The sequence below is a fragment of the Aedes aegypti genome, chromosome 2 (genome assembly GCF_002204515.2).
Source record: "Aedes aegypti strain LVP_AGWG chromosome 2, AaegL5.0 Primary Assembly, whole genome shotgun sequence".
Classification (NCBI taxonomy): Eukaryota; Metazoa; Arthropoda; class Insecta; order Diptera; family Culicidae; genus Aedes; species Aedes aegypti.
In genome coordinates, this window is record NC_035108.1 from 305,793,935 (window position 1) to 305,810,294 (window position 16,360).

Genomic DNA, 16,360 nt, shown 5'->3' on the forward strand with positions numbered 1-16,360 from the left:
CATCCTAATTAGGTGAAACTAAATTAGGCTATTATAAATATTTCGTTAAGATTTGTTTTCAGGTAAATCGGATTCATTTGCTTTAGAGAAACAAAATTGCTTTGCACTAAACTTAAGGTAATTATAAAACGAAGCCATACTTCGAATTTTCAAGTGCACAAGACTGGAAAACCTGACAACAATTCACGTTGAAAACCAATCAAATTGCTTGCTTGCTGGTGGTGACCAATGGGATAAATTTTCAACGCGGAGCGCTGTTTGGTTCTCAAGTCTTGTGCTCTTGAAAATTTGAGGTGTGGCTTTGTTCTATAATCACCTTAATTTGAAGCGAAAAACTGCTATGAATATTCAATAATTTATGAAGAGTTCGCTTGAGAACAGATGACGATTTCTACATAGCACTATAATAAATGGATAGAAAAAGAGGAACAAACTTTATCTATAATAAATTAATGAGTAAGCTTTTTTTGTACAAAACAAGGAAACTAAAATGAGTTTCAACCTAAAAGAATCCCAAGCACAACCCATAAAATAAATATGCTTCCCGCATTCCACACCATCCTCCCCCGCATGTAATTCTCTCACGACGAGAGCCACACCCGACGAGAGTTCGGGTTCGTAACTTGTTTACACTGGGAATGTTCTTCAGTTACCCAAAACAATCCGTTGAAAGCGGAACGACACCGCAGACAGAGAGAAATAGATTGTTGCTTCGTTTCGGACCCCTGGCTCGGTGTGTTAATTTTTGGACATACAACCTGGATGTGTCAAAAGCGATGCCACGCTAGACAAAAGAGGCGGTGTACTGTTATTTGAAGGTAATTTGGATGGAAATTAAAGAGTGGAACCGAGAGGTCAATGGTTGTGTGCTTCTGGGTAGAACTTTGAAGTGACCATGAAAAGAGAATTAACTTTTATGTCTATGCGGCGGCGGCAGCAGACGATCATTCCCTTTTCGGAGTAAAACTGGTTTCATCGAGCGGGAACAAGACTGTTTGAATGGTGACGACGACTTTAAAAGCATTTCCTATCAGCTTGTGTGACGTGTGTGAATCAATCAATAAACCGGTAAGAAGGGAAAATACGACCTTAGAGCTGCATATTGTTGTGCTTTGCAATCAGTGTAAGCACTTATCAGTGTATTTTGTGGAATGTTTGAAGCCTTTGTTGTTTAATTAGTTCCAACTATCTGCTCTGGTAAGTTCCATCGAGTTTGGAGAATTTGTTGTGATATCAATCTAAACCTTACAGTGCATGAAGACGATAACACAACTCGCAGCATTTCGGTTTGAAGCTGAAGTTCGAATATTACCGTTAGGAGTGAAAAGTATATCATACCTGAATGCAATCAATTATTTCAAAGTTAGTCCAAACAAAACATGTATGTGAAACATATTCTAGGGATTGAAATGAACGAACATTTTATTCAGTTTCAATTTTTGATCTTTCGTAGTATGATCCATTAGACATTGATTGTTGGTAAATCGCAGTTCAAAAGTTATACTAAGATTTTTTGATTTTAGCATAAATTCTTGTTTTAAATGACATAGTTGATCAGGTGCTTTTTGTTGTTCCGGACGAAAAAAAGAAATGTTTATGTGGTTTTGGAAAAATTTCTTTGAAAAACTTATTCCAATCTACATATGCCTACATATGTTAGTGAAAAGTGTTATAAAACTCATATGACAAGAATTTAATTTGTGAGACAACCGATCCATGTAACAGTAAACGCTGTTTTCTTTTTTGTCCCATAACGCAGGTAGACCACCTTTACGTGTTGCGTTACGAGGTAAGATTTGCCGAACCATGAATTCTGCATGGTTATTTGTAAAATATGGTATCCTAGCTTCTTCTCTGTTTGTTCATCGAAGCAAATGCAAGTTATTGAAATTTTGACTTTTTAATTTAAATATATAGGGCCATTTTCGTGAATATTATCATATTTGAAAAAAAAAATCCGTATCGCCGGAACAAATGAGCGGTTCCATTTGAATTCGAATGTCGGTTTACTTTTGTATTTTTTGACTTGGATGAAATTTTGCACATGCTTTATTTATGCCCAAAAATGCCTTTTTGCATCATCGGCTCGCCATTTTGACTCTAGCCTTACTTTTGAGAAGGGCCTAAGAAAAAAACCCTTAATAATTTTCAAAAAATTATAACTTAGAAACGGTTTGTCCGATCAGTTTGGTGCCTTCCGCAAAGTTTTAGGTTATTGTTGGGACTATCTGGAAAAAAATATACACTGTAAAAAAAAAATGTTGTAATTTTTTATATATCGAAAATAAAGCTTAAAAATCAATTTTCTCAAAAATCTTATTTTTGGATTTTTTTCATTTTTTTTTATATGTTAAAGTAGACAAAAAAAGAAGTCTTTTGCACAGTGGGTCAAGATGGAGAAATCATGGACAAAAAAGTAATGATTTTTTAAAAATAGGTGAATTTTTGAAAATGGTCATAATAAACTTTTAAAATATTTTTCAACTCGATTTTATGAAAGTACGCAAAATTTACAACAAAAAAGGTATACTGAAAAATCAGGCTAACTTTTACCGTTTTAAAGATACAGCGATTTTAATACAAAATTATGATATAATTTTCAATTTTCGGTCATTATAATGTAACTTAGAAACGGTTTGTCCGATGAGTTTGGTGTCTTCCGCAAAGTTTTAGGTTATTGTTGGGACTATCTGGAAAAAATATACACTGTAAAAAAAATACACTGTAAAAAAAATGTTGTAATTTTTTATATATCGAAAATAAAGCTTAAAAATCAATTTTCTCAAAAATCGTATATTTGATTTTTTTTATTTTTTTATATGTTGAAGTAGACAAAAAATGAAGTCTTTTGCACAGTGGGTCAAGATGGAGAAATCATGGACAAAAAAGTAATGATTTTTTTTAAAAAAAAGGTGAATTTGTTGAAAATGGTCATAATCACAGAATCTGTGATCTTTCGGAAGGGAAGTAAAGCTGGCTTAAGCGTTGATGAGTTTGATATATACTGTCCCAGGTTGCAGTCTCTCTTGACGTCGGAATCTAAGACATCGATCCTAAGCCCAGTCGACGGTGAACACAACTAACATTGAACTGAGCTAGTTGGTCATAAAAAAGATGAGCTAGATGCTATCAGTTCCAAATGAATTTGTTGAACGGAATGGGAAACCCACAGATTTCAAATGCTCTTACCGTAAAATGTATAACTGAATAAAACAGTGTTTATAAATAAAATGCACAATTATCGCAAGAAGCAGTCTGTGAAACATAGCTCTGTCATTCGGATCGCAGAAAGTTTCAATAAGGTTTGTAGCAAAATTGTTTTTCAGTACAAGAGTACTTCTTTAAATTCCGTGAATTCGTTTTTGGTGGGAGATAAAAGCCCTCTCATATAAGAGCAATTCTCGCTGAAACCAGGCCGCCATCGGCACCCATCGTTAGAATTCCAATTTTATGTCACTGATCGCTAGTTTTTGATAAAACTTAAGGGTGGTACTTTCTGTTTTCTCAAATTGGTGGACCCCTCGTACACCAGCTAGCTGAACAGTTTGTGAAAAAGCCCATTTTTTGATAAATCTTGGGTATTTCTTCACTGGATATGTCTCATATTTCGCTTGGAACACAAAGCAAACTTAGTGGCATCGTATAGCCATCTTGAATTTTGTTAGAAAACTTGATTTTTCACCATTAGCGCACCGCTAGTTTTGAATTCTGAGATCACCATCAGAAAGCTGAGGAAAAATTGCGTAAGATACCCGACTAAGGGTACATAACAAAATTATATCAGCATATGTTATTATGTTATAAGTTTTTTTCGAACATAGGTTGTTACAAACTTGATGCAGGATGTTGTTAAAATAACTAAAATTATAACAAAAAGTGTATGAATAGTAACATAAACATAACAAAATATGTTTTAATTCTATCAAAAACATATCAAACCAAGTTATAATGTTTGATACAAAGTATCAAAATTATAATACTGTTCGATATACGATAATATTGTATATTATCGAAATGTATAACTATCTATTTATTTTGTTATAAAGTTGTTAAAAATGAATAAAAAACATATCTTAAAGGGAAATAAAACACATTATGTTATATTTCTGTTTTATTATGTTCTATGGAGAACGGAGCCTAACAAAATTATATCATAATATGATATGCATATCATATTCTGATGAAATTTTATTATATTTTTGTTACAAGCCTCTAGTCGGGTAGGCTACAGAAACTAGGTGAGCAATGGTATTTACCCTATCAAATGAACGATTTTCTAAGTCATGTTATACGATTTTGACGTATATGGCGAGTGCAATCAATACAAACATCATTTTTTGTACAACAAAGAAACAAGTTTTCAACCTTTGGTGTTTTATTCGAGTCGAGTAAAGAATAAGAATATTATTTTTAGTGAAAAAATCTGGCGGCCATCTTGGATTTTGACGCCATCTTGATTTTAGGTAGTAGAATTAATTTTTCACCTTGATAGCACTAAGCATGTCGAATTTAGAGGCTACCAATAAAAAACGGTTACTCTTCTTCTTGTTATTCTTCATTTTACTGACGTTACGTCCCTACTGGAACCAAGCCTAATACTCAGCTTTATTAGTTATAAATCCAGGTTATTAAGCAGGAATTTTCTTTTTTAATGCGATTTCTGACAACAGAATAATTCTTCGACATATCTTTGAATTCAGTAATAATGAATAAATAAATTCAATAAATGAAAACCGTCAAAAAACATTGATTGTATTAAACAAACATTTTTTTACCCTATGCATTGTTGATTGATTGATTGACTCTTTATTAAGGGGAAATTCAGCCCGAGGCTGGTTCATCCCCGCTATGCATTGTTTTTCATTGTATGAAGTTTATAGATTGCGTGTCGGGACATTAGTAAGCCTTGTGGTAATATCTGTAGTTCTAACGTAAAACATTGACAAAAGTGCATTAATTTATAATGAAAGTCTTAAATTTTGAAGCAAAAAACATCTTTGATTTTCTAAGCCATAAAGTATCGTTTTTAGTACCGCCCAAATAGCGAAATTGAATGATGAGAAGCAGGTTTTATTCTAATGTGGACGTAATGCCGAAACGCAGGTGTATAATTTCAACGTTAGAAAAACTGGCGGCCATCTTGGCTTTCGACGCCATCTTGGTTTTTAGCAGTTGCATGATTTTTTACCATCTCAGTGCTCATCATGTTGAATTATAAGGCCTCCGTTAAAAAAAAACAATCAGATTCTATCTTTCTTAAGCTGAAGGGCTGGCTATGTTCCAGTAGGGACGTAACTTGAGGAAAAAGAAGAACAAAAAGAAGAATAAGTGTAACGGTAGCATTGAAATTCAACATGTTGAGTGCTATCAAGGTGAAAACTCATTCTACTACTTAAAACCAAGATGGCGTCGAAATCCAAGATGGCCGCCAGATTTTTTCACTCAAATTAATACTCCTATTCTTCATCTGTCTCAAATAATACACCAACGATTGAAAACTTGTTTCTTTGCTGTGCAAAAAACTATGTTTGCATTGATTGCATTTGCCATATACGTCAAAATAGTAGAACATGATTTAGAAAATCGTTCATATCATAGGGTAAATACCTTTGCTCACCTATTTTTGGTAGCCTATCTTACGCAATTTTTCCTCAGCTTTCTGATGGTGATCTCAGAATTCAAAACTAGCGGTGCGCTAATAGTGAAAAATCGATTTTTCTAACAAAATTCAAGATGGCGGCCAAATTCAAAATGACCGCCAAAATTTTTTCAAGTTTAAATGAAAGCTATATCCTTTTTTCTATACGATGCCACTAAGTTTGCTATGTCTTCCAAGCGAAATATGAGACATATCCAGTGAAGAAATACCCAAGATTTATCAAAAAATGGGCTTTTTCGCAAACTGTTCAGCTAGCTGGCGTACGAGGGGTCCACCAATTTGAGAAAACAGAAAGGACCACCATTAAGTTTTATCGAAAACTAGCGATCAATGACATAAAATTGGAATTCTAACGATGGGTGCCGATGGCGGCCTGGTTTCAGCGAGAATGGCTCATTACAAAGTAATAAACCTATTGATAGGACTATAACAAAAACGTTGAAATGCACAAATGAATTCCAAACTCGTCATTAAGTAACCACCTTCTCAATTTAGTGTCTTTTCAGTCATGCACATCACCATGAACCATCCGCTGGGATGGCTTATGATAGCCACGGTCGCTTTGCTCATCATACATCAATCCTCAGCGTACACATCCAAATACGTTACCAAAGAGATTGCTCAAGATTTGAGCAAAGGTTTCAACGACCTAGCCCGAGATTTGGCTGTACAAATTCAATCCGACACCAGCAAAGCGGAAATCACCTCTCCTCTGAGCATCGCATCCTCACTTCTGCTCCTGATGCGAACTGCTCGAGGAGAATCCCGTGCCGACTTGTTACGCCTGTTTGGACTTGAATCCAAATATCCGGAAAATGACCCAAAAATTCCCAGAACATTCGGTAAGCTGATCAATGAGCTGCTGATTGATGATCGAAACCGCACCAGCATAATGGAGAATAGTGCTGCCTGGATAAATGAAAGCAAATGCGAGATTCCCACAGACTATCACTACGACGATGATTATGATCAGTAAGTTTTTGAAAAGTGTAAAAAAAATCCAAAAAGGTTACTAAATATACTTCTATTATAGGTTCAACCCCCTTGATGACATTCCCGAGGACCCACTGCAACAAAATCAGATAAAACTAGCCAACGCCATATTTGTTCAAGACAAGTTCTACAACAACACTAGACTGCAGAAACTGGTCAACTACTACTATCGCAGCTCAGTAGAGGGCCTCGATTTCTTCAACCAACCGGAAGCATCCAAGGACCACATCAACAATTGGGCGAAAAAGAACACAAACGGGCGCATCCAAGAGATAATAACCGATGAACTGAATCCTGAAACGACTATGATTGTGGCCAACGCGCTGTATTTCAAAGCTTTCTGGGAGGACGTTTTTCTAGCAGGGGCAACTAAAATGCGCAAGTTCTTCCCCAATGGAGAGAATGAAGAGTCCGTTGAAGCTGAGATCATGGCTCACGGAGGATGTTTCCCATACTACAGGTCACAAGAACTGGACGCAAGGATCATGGGTTTCCCATATAAGAATCGCACTTCCACCATGTACATCATCCTGCCGAATAACTCCTCCCGAGCGAAAGTACAGCAGCTATTGCAGGATCTAGATGCGTCCACGTTGGACAACCTAATCTCCAATATGAGAATGACTACGGCTTCCGTTCTGTTCCCAAAGATGCATCTTACCGGAACATTTGACCTGAAGATAGCCCTCCTAAAGCTGGGCATGAAATCAATTTTCGATTCAGAGCGAAGCAACTTTTCGTTGCTAAATCCCTCACATCCCAAAGAGAGCGCAACCGTATCGGGGGTGCTGCACAAGGTTGATCTTGCAATCGATGAGTCTGGAACCGAAGGAGCTGCAGTAACGGCCACTTTGCTAGATCGATCCATGCCGACGGTGAACTTCCGCGTGATTGTACCTTTCATACTGGCGATAAGGCATGACGCCACTAAGTTATTGCTGTTCTACGGACCAGTATATGATCCATCGGTTTGAAGTTTTTCATGTGAATTCTATATAGAACCTATTTATTTTATTATAGTGTGCGCCGTAGAAATGGCTTACCTCAGAATTAATATATAGATTAAAAACTCAAAACAATTCAAACACGCTTTTTTTAGACTTCGATTTTTAGATGTTACTCTTCACATACAAGCTTCTTGAAATGTTCGTACGAAAATCATGAGAGTTTCAAATTGACGGTAAAAAAATATATGTTTGAGAAGTTTATGAGAGATTTGATAAAATATCCACAATTCTAGACCCTTCCAAGGCTACAAAGCAAAGTTATGCTAAAAAGGCTTAAGATTTTAGTAATGGTATAGACTTTTATACCTTCATGTAATTAAATTGAGTGTTGCATTGTTTTGTACAGATGTTTTTGGACCTGTCCTGTCCTGTCCAGTTGTCTGGTCCTTCCATCGGACATAGAATCTAGAACGTAATCGGTGATCTATTGAGAATTTTAAGTTAGCGGAATTTGGAGCAAGTGTGCCACCCCTGATTTTTGTAAAAACTACAAACTATATTTTTTATTTGAGCTTAACAATATGTTCGCTTATAGTCCATAATACAATTGTCAAAATATGACGCAAATTGCTCTATTTTTTCTTATTTTCATCAATATTTTACCTTTATTTAGTGCTGATCTAGTGTAATATTATACAGATCCTCCATAATGAAAGAGTAATTCATATATCGCATTGAATGGAGACAAAAATAACGGTTATAGTTATTTGAATTGACTAGTAGAGAGTTCCGCATGTGATGAACCTTGTTATAAAGCATCCCCTCATGACGGTAAACCTAAAAATATTTTTAAAATTGTCAATTAGGCTCTGCTTTGATAGCAATATTAACAGGAAATAATGAAAATTTCATTTCAAGTAGAATTACATGAATGTTCATTCAGTGGCCGTCTTGCCCCATAAGGGTGGCACACTTGCCCCATAGAGTTGAAAATCGGGGTATTTTGGATGATATTTGAGGAGCTCCAAAACTAATACTTTTTGAAATTATTTTCTTTTTAAATGGCACAGTGCTTATGAAAAGATGTGAAACTAACATCGTGCGTAGTTACGGTATACTTCGTAGATTGGATACTAGCAACATTCATGTTTCTCTTTGATCATCTCATCCTGACTGCTTTCAGGAACAAGGCCGGGAATAAACATTGATCCAATCTTGAACAAGAATACTAAAAGCATGAATATCGCTATTCTCGACCACGCCCATCTTTACCGTAACTTGGGATAGGAGAAAAAATGTTGATGTAGCACTGATTTAATGAGAGGCCACCGACTCAGCAAAGCCCTCATAAGTGCTACGGAATTAGGGGTTGGGATAGGTATGGTCAGGATTCGCCAGAAAAGCTGGCGATACACCGAGGGCAATTGTTGTTCAAGTTTTTTAAATTCAATCTTTTAAATGCCGGCAATCAAAAGAGAAGATATTTGTTTTATTTATTTTACACATTATTTCGTTTCGAATAGTGCAATAAACCGGTTTTGTAAATGTAGAGTAGGTTTGAAATATCTGCTCAATAATAATTAAAAAGCAGATCAGCCTGGAGGGAGGCTTGAAAATACTCCTCGACATCATTAGAGTTCGGTGAAATACTCTAGATCAGCGTGCTGCCCTAGCATCTTTGCGAGGGAGCGAAAAAATGCTAAGCAGAGAGGCAACGAAAAATGAGCGAGGAAGATGCAGTGCAAAATACAACAGAGTAAAATTCCATCAAAAAAGGGTGCTCTCACAACTTCGCAAGGACTGTTTTGTTCAGGCGTCACACTCAAGATTGTTTTGTTATGTGAGTGAAGGTGAGCGTTACAAACAAAAGAGAGGAGAGAGAGAGAGAGAGAGAGAGAGAGAGAGAGAGAGAGAGAGAGAGAGAGAGAGAGAGAGAGAGAGAGAGAGAGAGAGAGAGAGAGAGAGAGAGAGAGAGAGAGAAGAGAGAGAGAGAGAGAGAGAGAGAGAGAGAGAGAGAGAGAGAGAGAGAGAGAGAGAGAGAGAGAGAGAGAAGAGAGAGAGAGAGAGAGAGAGAGAGAGAGAGAGAGAGAGAGAGAGAGAGAGAGAGAGAGAGAGAGAGAGAGAGAGAGAGAGAGAGAGAGAGAGAGAAGAGAGAGAGAGAGAGAGAGAGAGAAGAGAGAGAGAGAGAGAGAGGAGAGAGAGAGAGAGAGAGAGAGAGAGAGAGAAGAGAGAGAGAGAGAGAGAGAGAGAGAGAGAGAGAGAGAGAGAGAGAGAGAGAGAAGAGAGAGAGAGAGAGAGAGAGAGAGAGGGAGAGAGAGAGAGAGAGAGAGAGAGAGAGAGAGAGAGAGAGAGAGAGAGAGAGAGAGAGAAGAGAGAGAGAGAGAGAGAGAGAGAGAGAGAGAGAGAGAGAGAGAGAGAGAGAGAGAGAGAGAGAGAGAGAGAGAGAGAGAGAGAGAGAGAGAGAGAGAGAGAGAGAGAGAGAGAGAGAGAGAGAGAGAGAGAGAGAGAGAGAGAGAGAGAGAGAGAGAGAGAGAGAGAGAGAGAGAGAGAGAGAGAGAGAGAGAGAGAGAGAGAGAGAGAGAGATTATTTTTCGTAAGTTTTTAGTTTACAATAAATACTAAAATAAATACCGACTTCGACTGGGGTACACTAATCACATTTCTAGAATAGCGCCACCTTCGCATTTGCGTTTGATCACAAATAGGCTATCACTAAATTAAACTTTATTTCTAGTTATTTGTCCAGTTAAACTGTTATGAAATGAGTTCATCAAAAACACAAAAGTGTGTACACACACCTTTTGGTAAGAAATTCTTTTGTCAATACCCGGGTAGAGGTGAGTAACAAAATAATGGTAAAAGTTTTTGGGGGCCTTCCTGAGCCGAGTGGTTAGAGTCCGCAACTACAAAGTAAAGTCATGCTGAAGGTGTCTGGGTTCGATTCCCGGTCGGTCCAGGATCTTTTCGTAATGGAAATTTCCTTGACTTCCCTGGGCATAGAGTATCATTGTACCTGCCACACGATATACGAATGCGAAAATGGCAACTTTGGCAAAGAAAGCTCTCAGTTAAAAACTGTGGGAGTGCTCATAAGAACACTAAGCTGAGAAGCAGGCTCTGTCCCAGTGAGGACGTTAATGCCATGGAGAAGAAGAAGAACAAATATTGAAATCATATCTAGTTAAACCATTATTATGTTTAACAACTACCGAAATGCTAAACATTACATATAATTTAGCTTTTCGGTAGTTGTTAAACTTCCACTCGGCTGGTTGGCCGTAAACCACGATTCATAATTAAAAACAAGCATTATTATGTTATTAACCCCTCTACCGGCAGATTCATTTTTTCACCACAAAAAAATATTCAAACAGCGATAACTCTTTTTCTTTTTTGATATTTTTGTACCATTTTTTCACAGGCCCTCAAAAAACTCTTCTTTTTTAAGAATCTGCGTCAATATTTATCATTGGTCTTAAGGGTTTGAAGATATTCAGATGTTCCTTGGGGGACCGACATTCCCCATACAAAAATTCTTTAAGCGCCATTTTGTTTTTGGTCAATTTATCCAAAATCTAAACTGTGGGCTATACATTATCAGGTCATAAGGAGCTTCTCTGAAAAAATTATACAAATCGGTTGAGTTGTCTTTAAGAAATCTGAAAATTACAAAACGATGATTTTTGAAGCTTTAAGGATCTTCATACAGCTAGATTGGTACCAGACACATAAATGTTCATTAGTCGAAAACGGTTGCACCAATTTGCTTCATTTTTTCAAAACAAACTCACATTAAAGTATTATTTCGAACAGTGAATGACCGAACATGACATAAAATCTGTAGCCTGCGATATTTATGTAGGTTATAGAAAAACATCGGTCCCCCAAGAAATTTCGGAATATCTCCGGATCTAGATGACTAATGATCAATATCGACAGAGATAATTAAAATAGAAGAGTTTTTTGAGGACTTGTGAAGAAATGATGCAAAAACGTAGAAAAAGGAAAAAGTTATCGCTGTTTGAATATTTTTTGTTGTAAGAAAATGAAGCTGCCGGTAGAGGGGTTAATATATGACAAAAATATGTCATCAACAGCATAACATACAATCCTTGCAAAATTTGTCATTGGTATGTTATACTTGAAAGTCATGTAATAACTAATCAATTACAAAATATACTATCATGGTAAAATTAGTTATTTGTGCAAAAATGTTAAAAAAAAAAACATGAAATATCTAAAGAATAATAAACATCGCCATCACAGTAAAATATGTCATAATTTGGATGTTTGAAAACTTTATTCAAATAGTTCATGAGAACAAACCAATATCAAATTTTGCCATAATAGCTCATTTTACTATTTGTATGATATTCATTAAAGATTCAAAATGCAAAAGTTTTTTAGCAGGAAAGTATATTTTTTGATCATGCTAAATTTAGATAATAAAGCCAAAGAACTAAAATAACCGTTATTTTGAACTACTCGTGAATAGAGTTACTGTGCACGTGCTGTAGCCTTAGGTGCAGGTGCCTCATTGCTTGTAAGCGCACGGGCGCACTGCACTTTGTGAGACCTTTTTTGGTGCGCCTCACAGTGCTTCGTCCCTTGGACAAAAGTCAAAAAATCAACTTTCATATTCAAAAGAATCAAGTAGGCCATGATATTGACATATATTTTGAGCGTGTAATACAGATACTAGAAAGTCCGTGCGCTTATCAAAACAAACCAAAACACCGGGTGTTGACAAGTTGTTTCATCGTTATATATAATTTATTGTTTTTGTGTCAATCCAATCCCTTTTTAATTCGCTTTATTCCCATGCTAATCACATTTTCAAAGTGAAAGTCATTAAGGATCGTGTTGAAACAAGTAAGTAGGAGTCATTCCGTTTAATTTTCTGTGATATATTTTAAAAATTGTAGAAAAAGATGTTTCTGAACAATAAACTCTTTAATACATAACAAAATAAAACTCCTATCTTGTTCTAGCCCATACAAAAAAGTACCTCAAAGTACCTTTCTGAAATCCACTTTAAAATAAAATTTGAAGTATTTTTCAAATTCTGAAAGTGATTCCAGCTGCATATGTTTGCCGATTGTATGTCATTTTATGATTTTTAAGTTATGCTGCCACAATCATCAATAAAGATTGTTTCAAGCAATGGTATTCTGCCAATCCACGTATTCGAAAAAAATCATGTTGTGGATTCCATGTACGGTTGTTATAGCACTTATTCTTTCTCCCAGATATTTGAAAACAAGTTAAATACGTTTAGAAAATTTTATTGCTGCAAAATACACCAAAATAGGGTAAATATAGAAGATTATACGATATTTTTGTGAAGCAAAACTTCGACTGATTAGCAAAGCCAGTTTTGCTTCCGCGCCAACAGAAAATTGGCGATGCAGAGTTTTTCCTATTCGGCTGTATGGGAAGGCCTTGCATACCGTTCAATGAATGTTCAAGAAAAACCTATATATATCTTATCAACAATAATGAACCTGAAGAGCTCGCGTTCGTAGCCTATGTATCAAATTGTTTCTAATAATCATCAAACAGAAACCCACGACATTTCAACTATCTTTGTAGAAAAGAAGATAATGATTCGATTGATATGTTTTTGGATGATTAATAGCTGATAAATGAATTGTATTGCTAATAAAAATAAATTTTATATAACCTTTTTTATTGGGTTTGATTTTAGTCGTTGGATTAATCCGTGCTTTAATATGTTTATAAAAATTTGGTTATTGAGACACTTTTACATTTACGCATACCACATACATCGTTTATGCAAACGACTCAAGTACGTTTTCATGCGTTTTTATTTTAAACATTTATTTAAAATCGAGCACTGTTCTATGGTGTCAAATGTAAAACGTGACGTATAAATCACTTATGCCATTACTGATGTAATATGTGTCATTCATGCCAATAATGAGATTTTTTGTGTATAACGACTTTCTCCTCAACTTCGTAGAGCAAAACCGCATTAAACATCCAGTTCTGACTTTTGTCCCCAAGTGCCATACGTTCGAAGCACTGTGCGCCTCATTTTTCTTGAGATGTGTCTCACTGCGGTCTCATGCGCTACGTCACATGTGCTGCTAAAACTCAGCGCAATAATTGAAGTGATTACAAAAGTTTTCAACGAGGATCGAAATTGAAACTCTTGGATCTCGAGTCTCCGATCATATCATGTAGGCCATCTAGACACCTCGTAATGAAGCGAAAATAGTTGTAGAGGCTCTTCGTTACTAAGCAGTTGTTTCACAACTTGGATACCGATGGCGAGCCGTAGCGCCGAGCAGCGCATGAGACGAGTCTCCCCGAGAGCACATCACCTAGCGCGCGCTTTTAGAATTTTCGTGAGCCTCCGTCTAGCGCAGCACACTAGGACTCCGATGAGCTGAGAGACGGTTTGGTTGGGGGCTCGCCAGTACATTTATGTGCTCCTGAAAAACATGTAACCCTACTCGTTAATAGCTTATTTAGTTATTATTTTGTTATCAATATCGAAATAATAACATATTTTGTTATTTACGGTTGCCGATATTTGTGCTATTATTTTGTTATTACAATGGCAAAATATGTTATGATTTAGTTTTTATGCCATACAAACTTAGTTATTATTTTTGTTATTCTATGTCTTATTTCAAACAAACAAAGAACAAATTTTGCTATTTAAACCTTATATTTAATGGTATGGGGCCCAGATAGCTGTAGCGGTAAACGTGCAGCTATTCAGCAAGACCAAGCTGAGGTTCGTTCAAAATCATGAAGTTTACATGAAAATGTGCTCACTCTATTCTATTCTCCAACTGAAACATAGTAAATACATTTTCGTAGAACATTTTTTTATTTTGAACAGAAAAATCAAAGACAAAATAAAGACCTTCATGTCCCTTGCATTTGCTCAAAATTGTATAGCACAAAAGGTAATAGAGCAAAATCTAGAATGCCGTGAAAAGTGTACGAGCCTATGCATGCCATAAAAAGTTTGACTTTTACTGTGCGCCCTGTTTTCAAGTTACCCGTGAGAGGGAGCGAGACAGCACCAACACACGGCGCACAGTAAAAGTCAAAAGAACAAAAGAATTTATGACACGCGCAGAGGCTGACTGCGTTCCTCTGCAGTACCTAGGTACCAAATGCAGTACTAGAAGTGGTACTCAATCGGAGCCCGAGTGAGACGGACGTGGAAAAACTGTTGTTGAAGTTTCAATGATGACGATGATTACGATGATAAATCCTTGAACGAAAATAAAACATGAGTAGTTTTTTACGTCCCGAATATTTGCATATATTTTCCTCTTCTAAGTCTTAGCATGAGCATGAACATTGATGACCGTACAATTCGTAGTTGCTACTCCGTGATTGACCAGAGTAATCGAAATTGCACAAGTAACCAACAGATGTACCTTGAGATTAGCTTACCATCAAAGAAACAATTTTGGCCTTAAGAAAAGTTTCTCAGAGCTGTTTTATTAAACTGTTAGTCGCTTTCTTATTGACTTAGTGAAAATAAAACTACTATTCAAGCCTTATTCGCCCAAAAATGGAGAATCTATTCAACAATTATCATTTTATTAATGTAATGTAGTACATGTTTATTCGATGATATTACCACGGCTGTTCAACAGTAGTAGCATCATAAATAGCTACTACAATGTTTATTAAATATTTACTGGGATTCCTACAATAATTTCTCCAAGGGTTCCTCTGGAAATTTCCCTAAGGATTGCTCCGGGAACTTTTCCAGGAAATTTTCCAGAGAATGCTCGTAGAATTCCTCCAGAGATTCTTAAAGCATTATCTCCTGATATGTGCTTAAAGGTTTTCCCAGAAATTATTCCTGAGACTTCTCCAATGATTCCTCCAGGAAAATCTCTACCAGGATTATTGTAGACATGTCTCGAAGGCTTACTCCAAGAGCACCTCAAGGGTTCACACTAGGACAATCTCTTCAAGGTTTTCTCCATTCATTTATCCAGAAATTCCTTCATGGTTTCCTCCTGCTATACATGCAAAGATATCCCCAGGTAGTCCACACGAAATTCCTCCAGGAATTATTCTAAAGATTGCTTCAGAAATTTCTCCAAGGATTCTACAATAAATTACTTCACGAATCCCTTAAAAGTTTGGTCCATGAATTCTCCCACATCCACACATTCAAGAAAATCGCTACATGAGTTACTCCAATGATTTTTGTAGGTAATCCTACAGGAATTCTCCCAGAAAATTTTGGATATTTTGCTTTAGGCCTCCAAAAATTCCTCCGAGGAATGAATTTCTTTAGTAATTTCTCCAGGAATTTTCCTATTGCCTAAATTACCCTTTGCATTTTTCCAGGAATAACATTAGGAAAATCTCTACATGGATTCTTCTAGAAAAATCTCTCAAGTAAATTTCTTCATGCGTTCCTGGAAAAAAATCTCTATGGATTCCTCCAAAGAATATTCCAGGAGTTTGTAAAAAAAATTTCTACAGAAATTTCTCTGAGAATTCCTCCAGCAAAATCTCTACAGTAATTCTTCCAGGGATTCCTCCAAGCATTACACCATGAATTCCACTAAGGATTCTCAGAGATGCCTCTAGAGATCCCTCCAGGGATTCTTTCAGCATGTAACCCAGGTAATTTTTCAGAGACGTCTTCAGAAATATACCCAGGTAATCTTTCATTGATTCCTTCCAAAATTTACTTAGCTAATACTGCAGAGATTCCTACAGGAATTTCTCCAGAGACTACTACAGGGTT

General features: G+C 36.3%; 1 protein-coding gene across 5 annotated transcripts; it reads left to right on the plus strand.

Annotated features, from left to right (window-relative positions):
- Positions 1–638: 638 nt before the first annotated feature.
- On the plus strand, positions 639–7,860 carry LOC5563807 (serine protease inhibitor 28Dc). Of its 5 annotated transcripts, none has more exons than XM_001648043.2 (3): positions 639–818; positions 6,155–6,631; positions 6,693–7,860. In XM_001648043.2, the coding sequence occupies exons 2-3, from the start codon at positions 6,168–6,170 to the stop codon at positions 7,624–7,626; spliced, it is 1,398 nt and encodes a 465-aa protein (XP_001648093.1). In that variant the 5' UTR covers positions 639–818; positions 6,155–6,167; the 3' UTR covers positions 7,627–7,860. The 5 variants fall into 5 exon arrangements, with proteins under 5 accessions (XP_001648093.1, XP_021701299.1, XP_001648092.1 ...); XM_021845607.1 differs by having other exon boundaries at positions 6,166–6,631; XM_001648042.2 differs by lacking the exon at positions 639–818 and adding an exon at positions 833–1,068.
- The last annotated feature ends 8,500 nt before the right edge of the window (positions 7,861–16,360 follow it).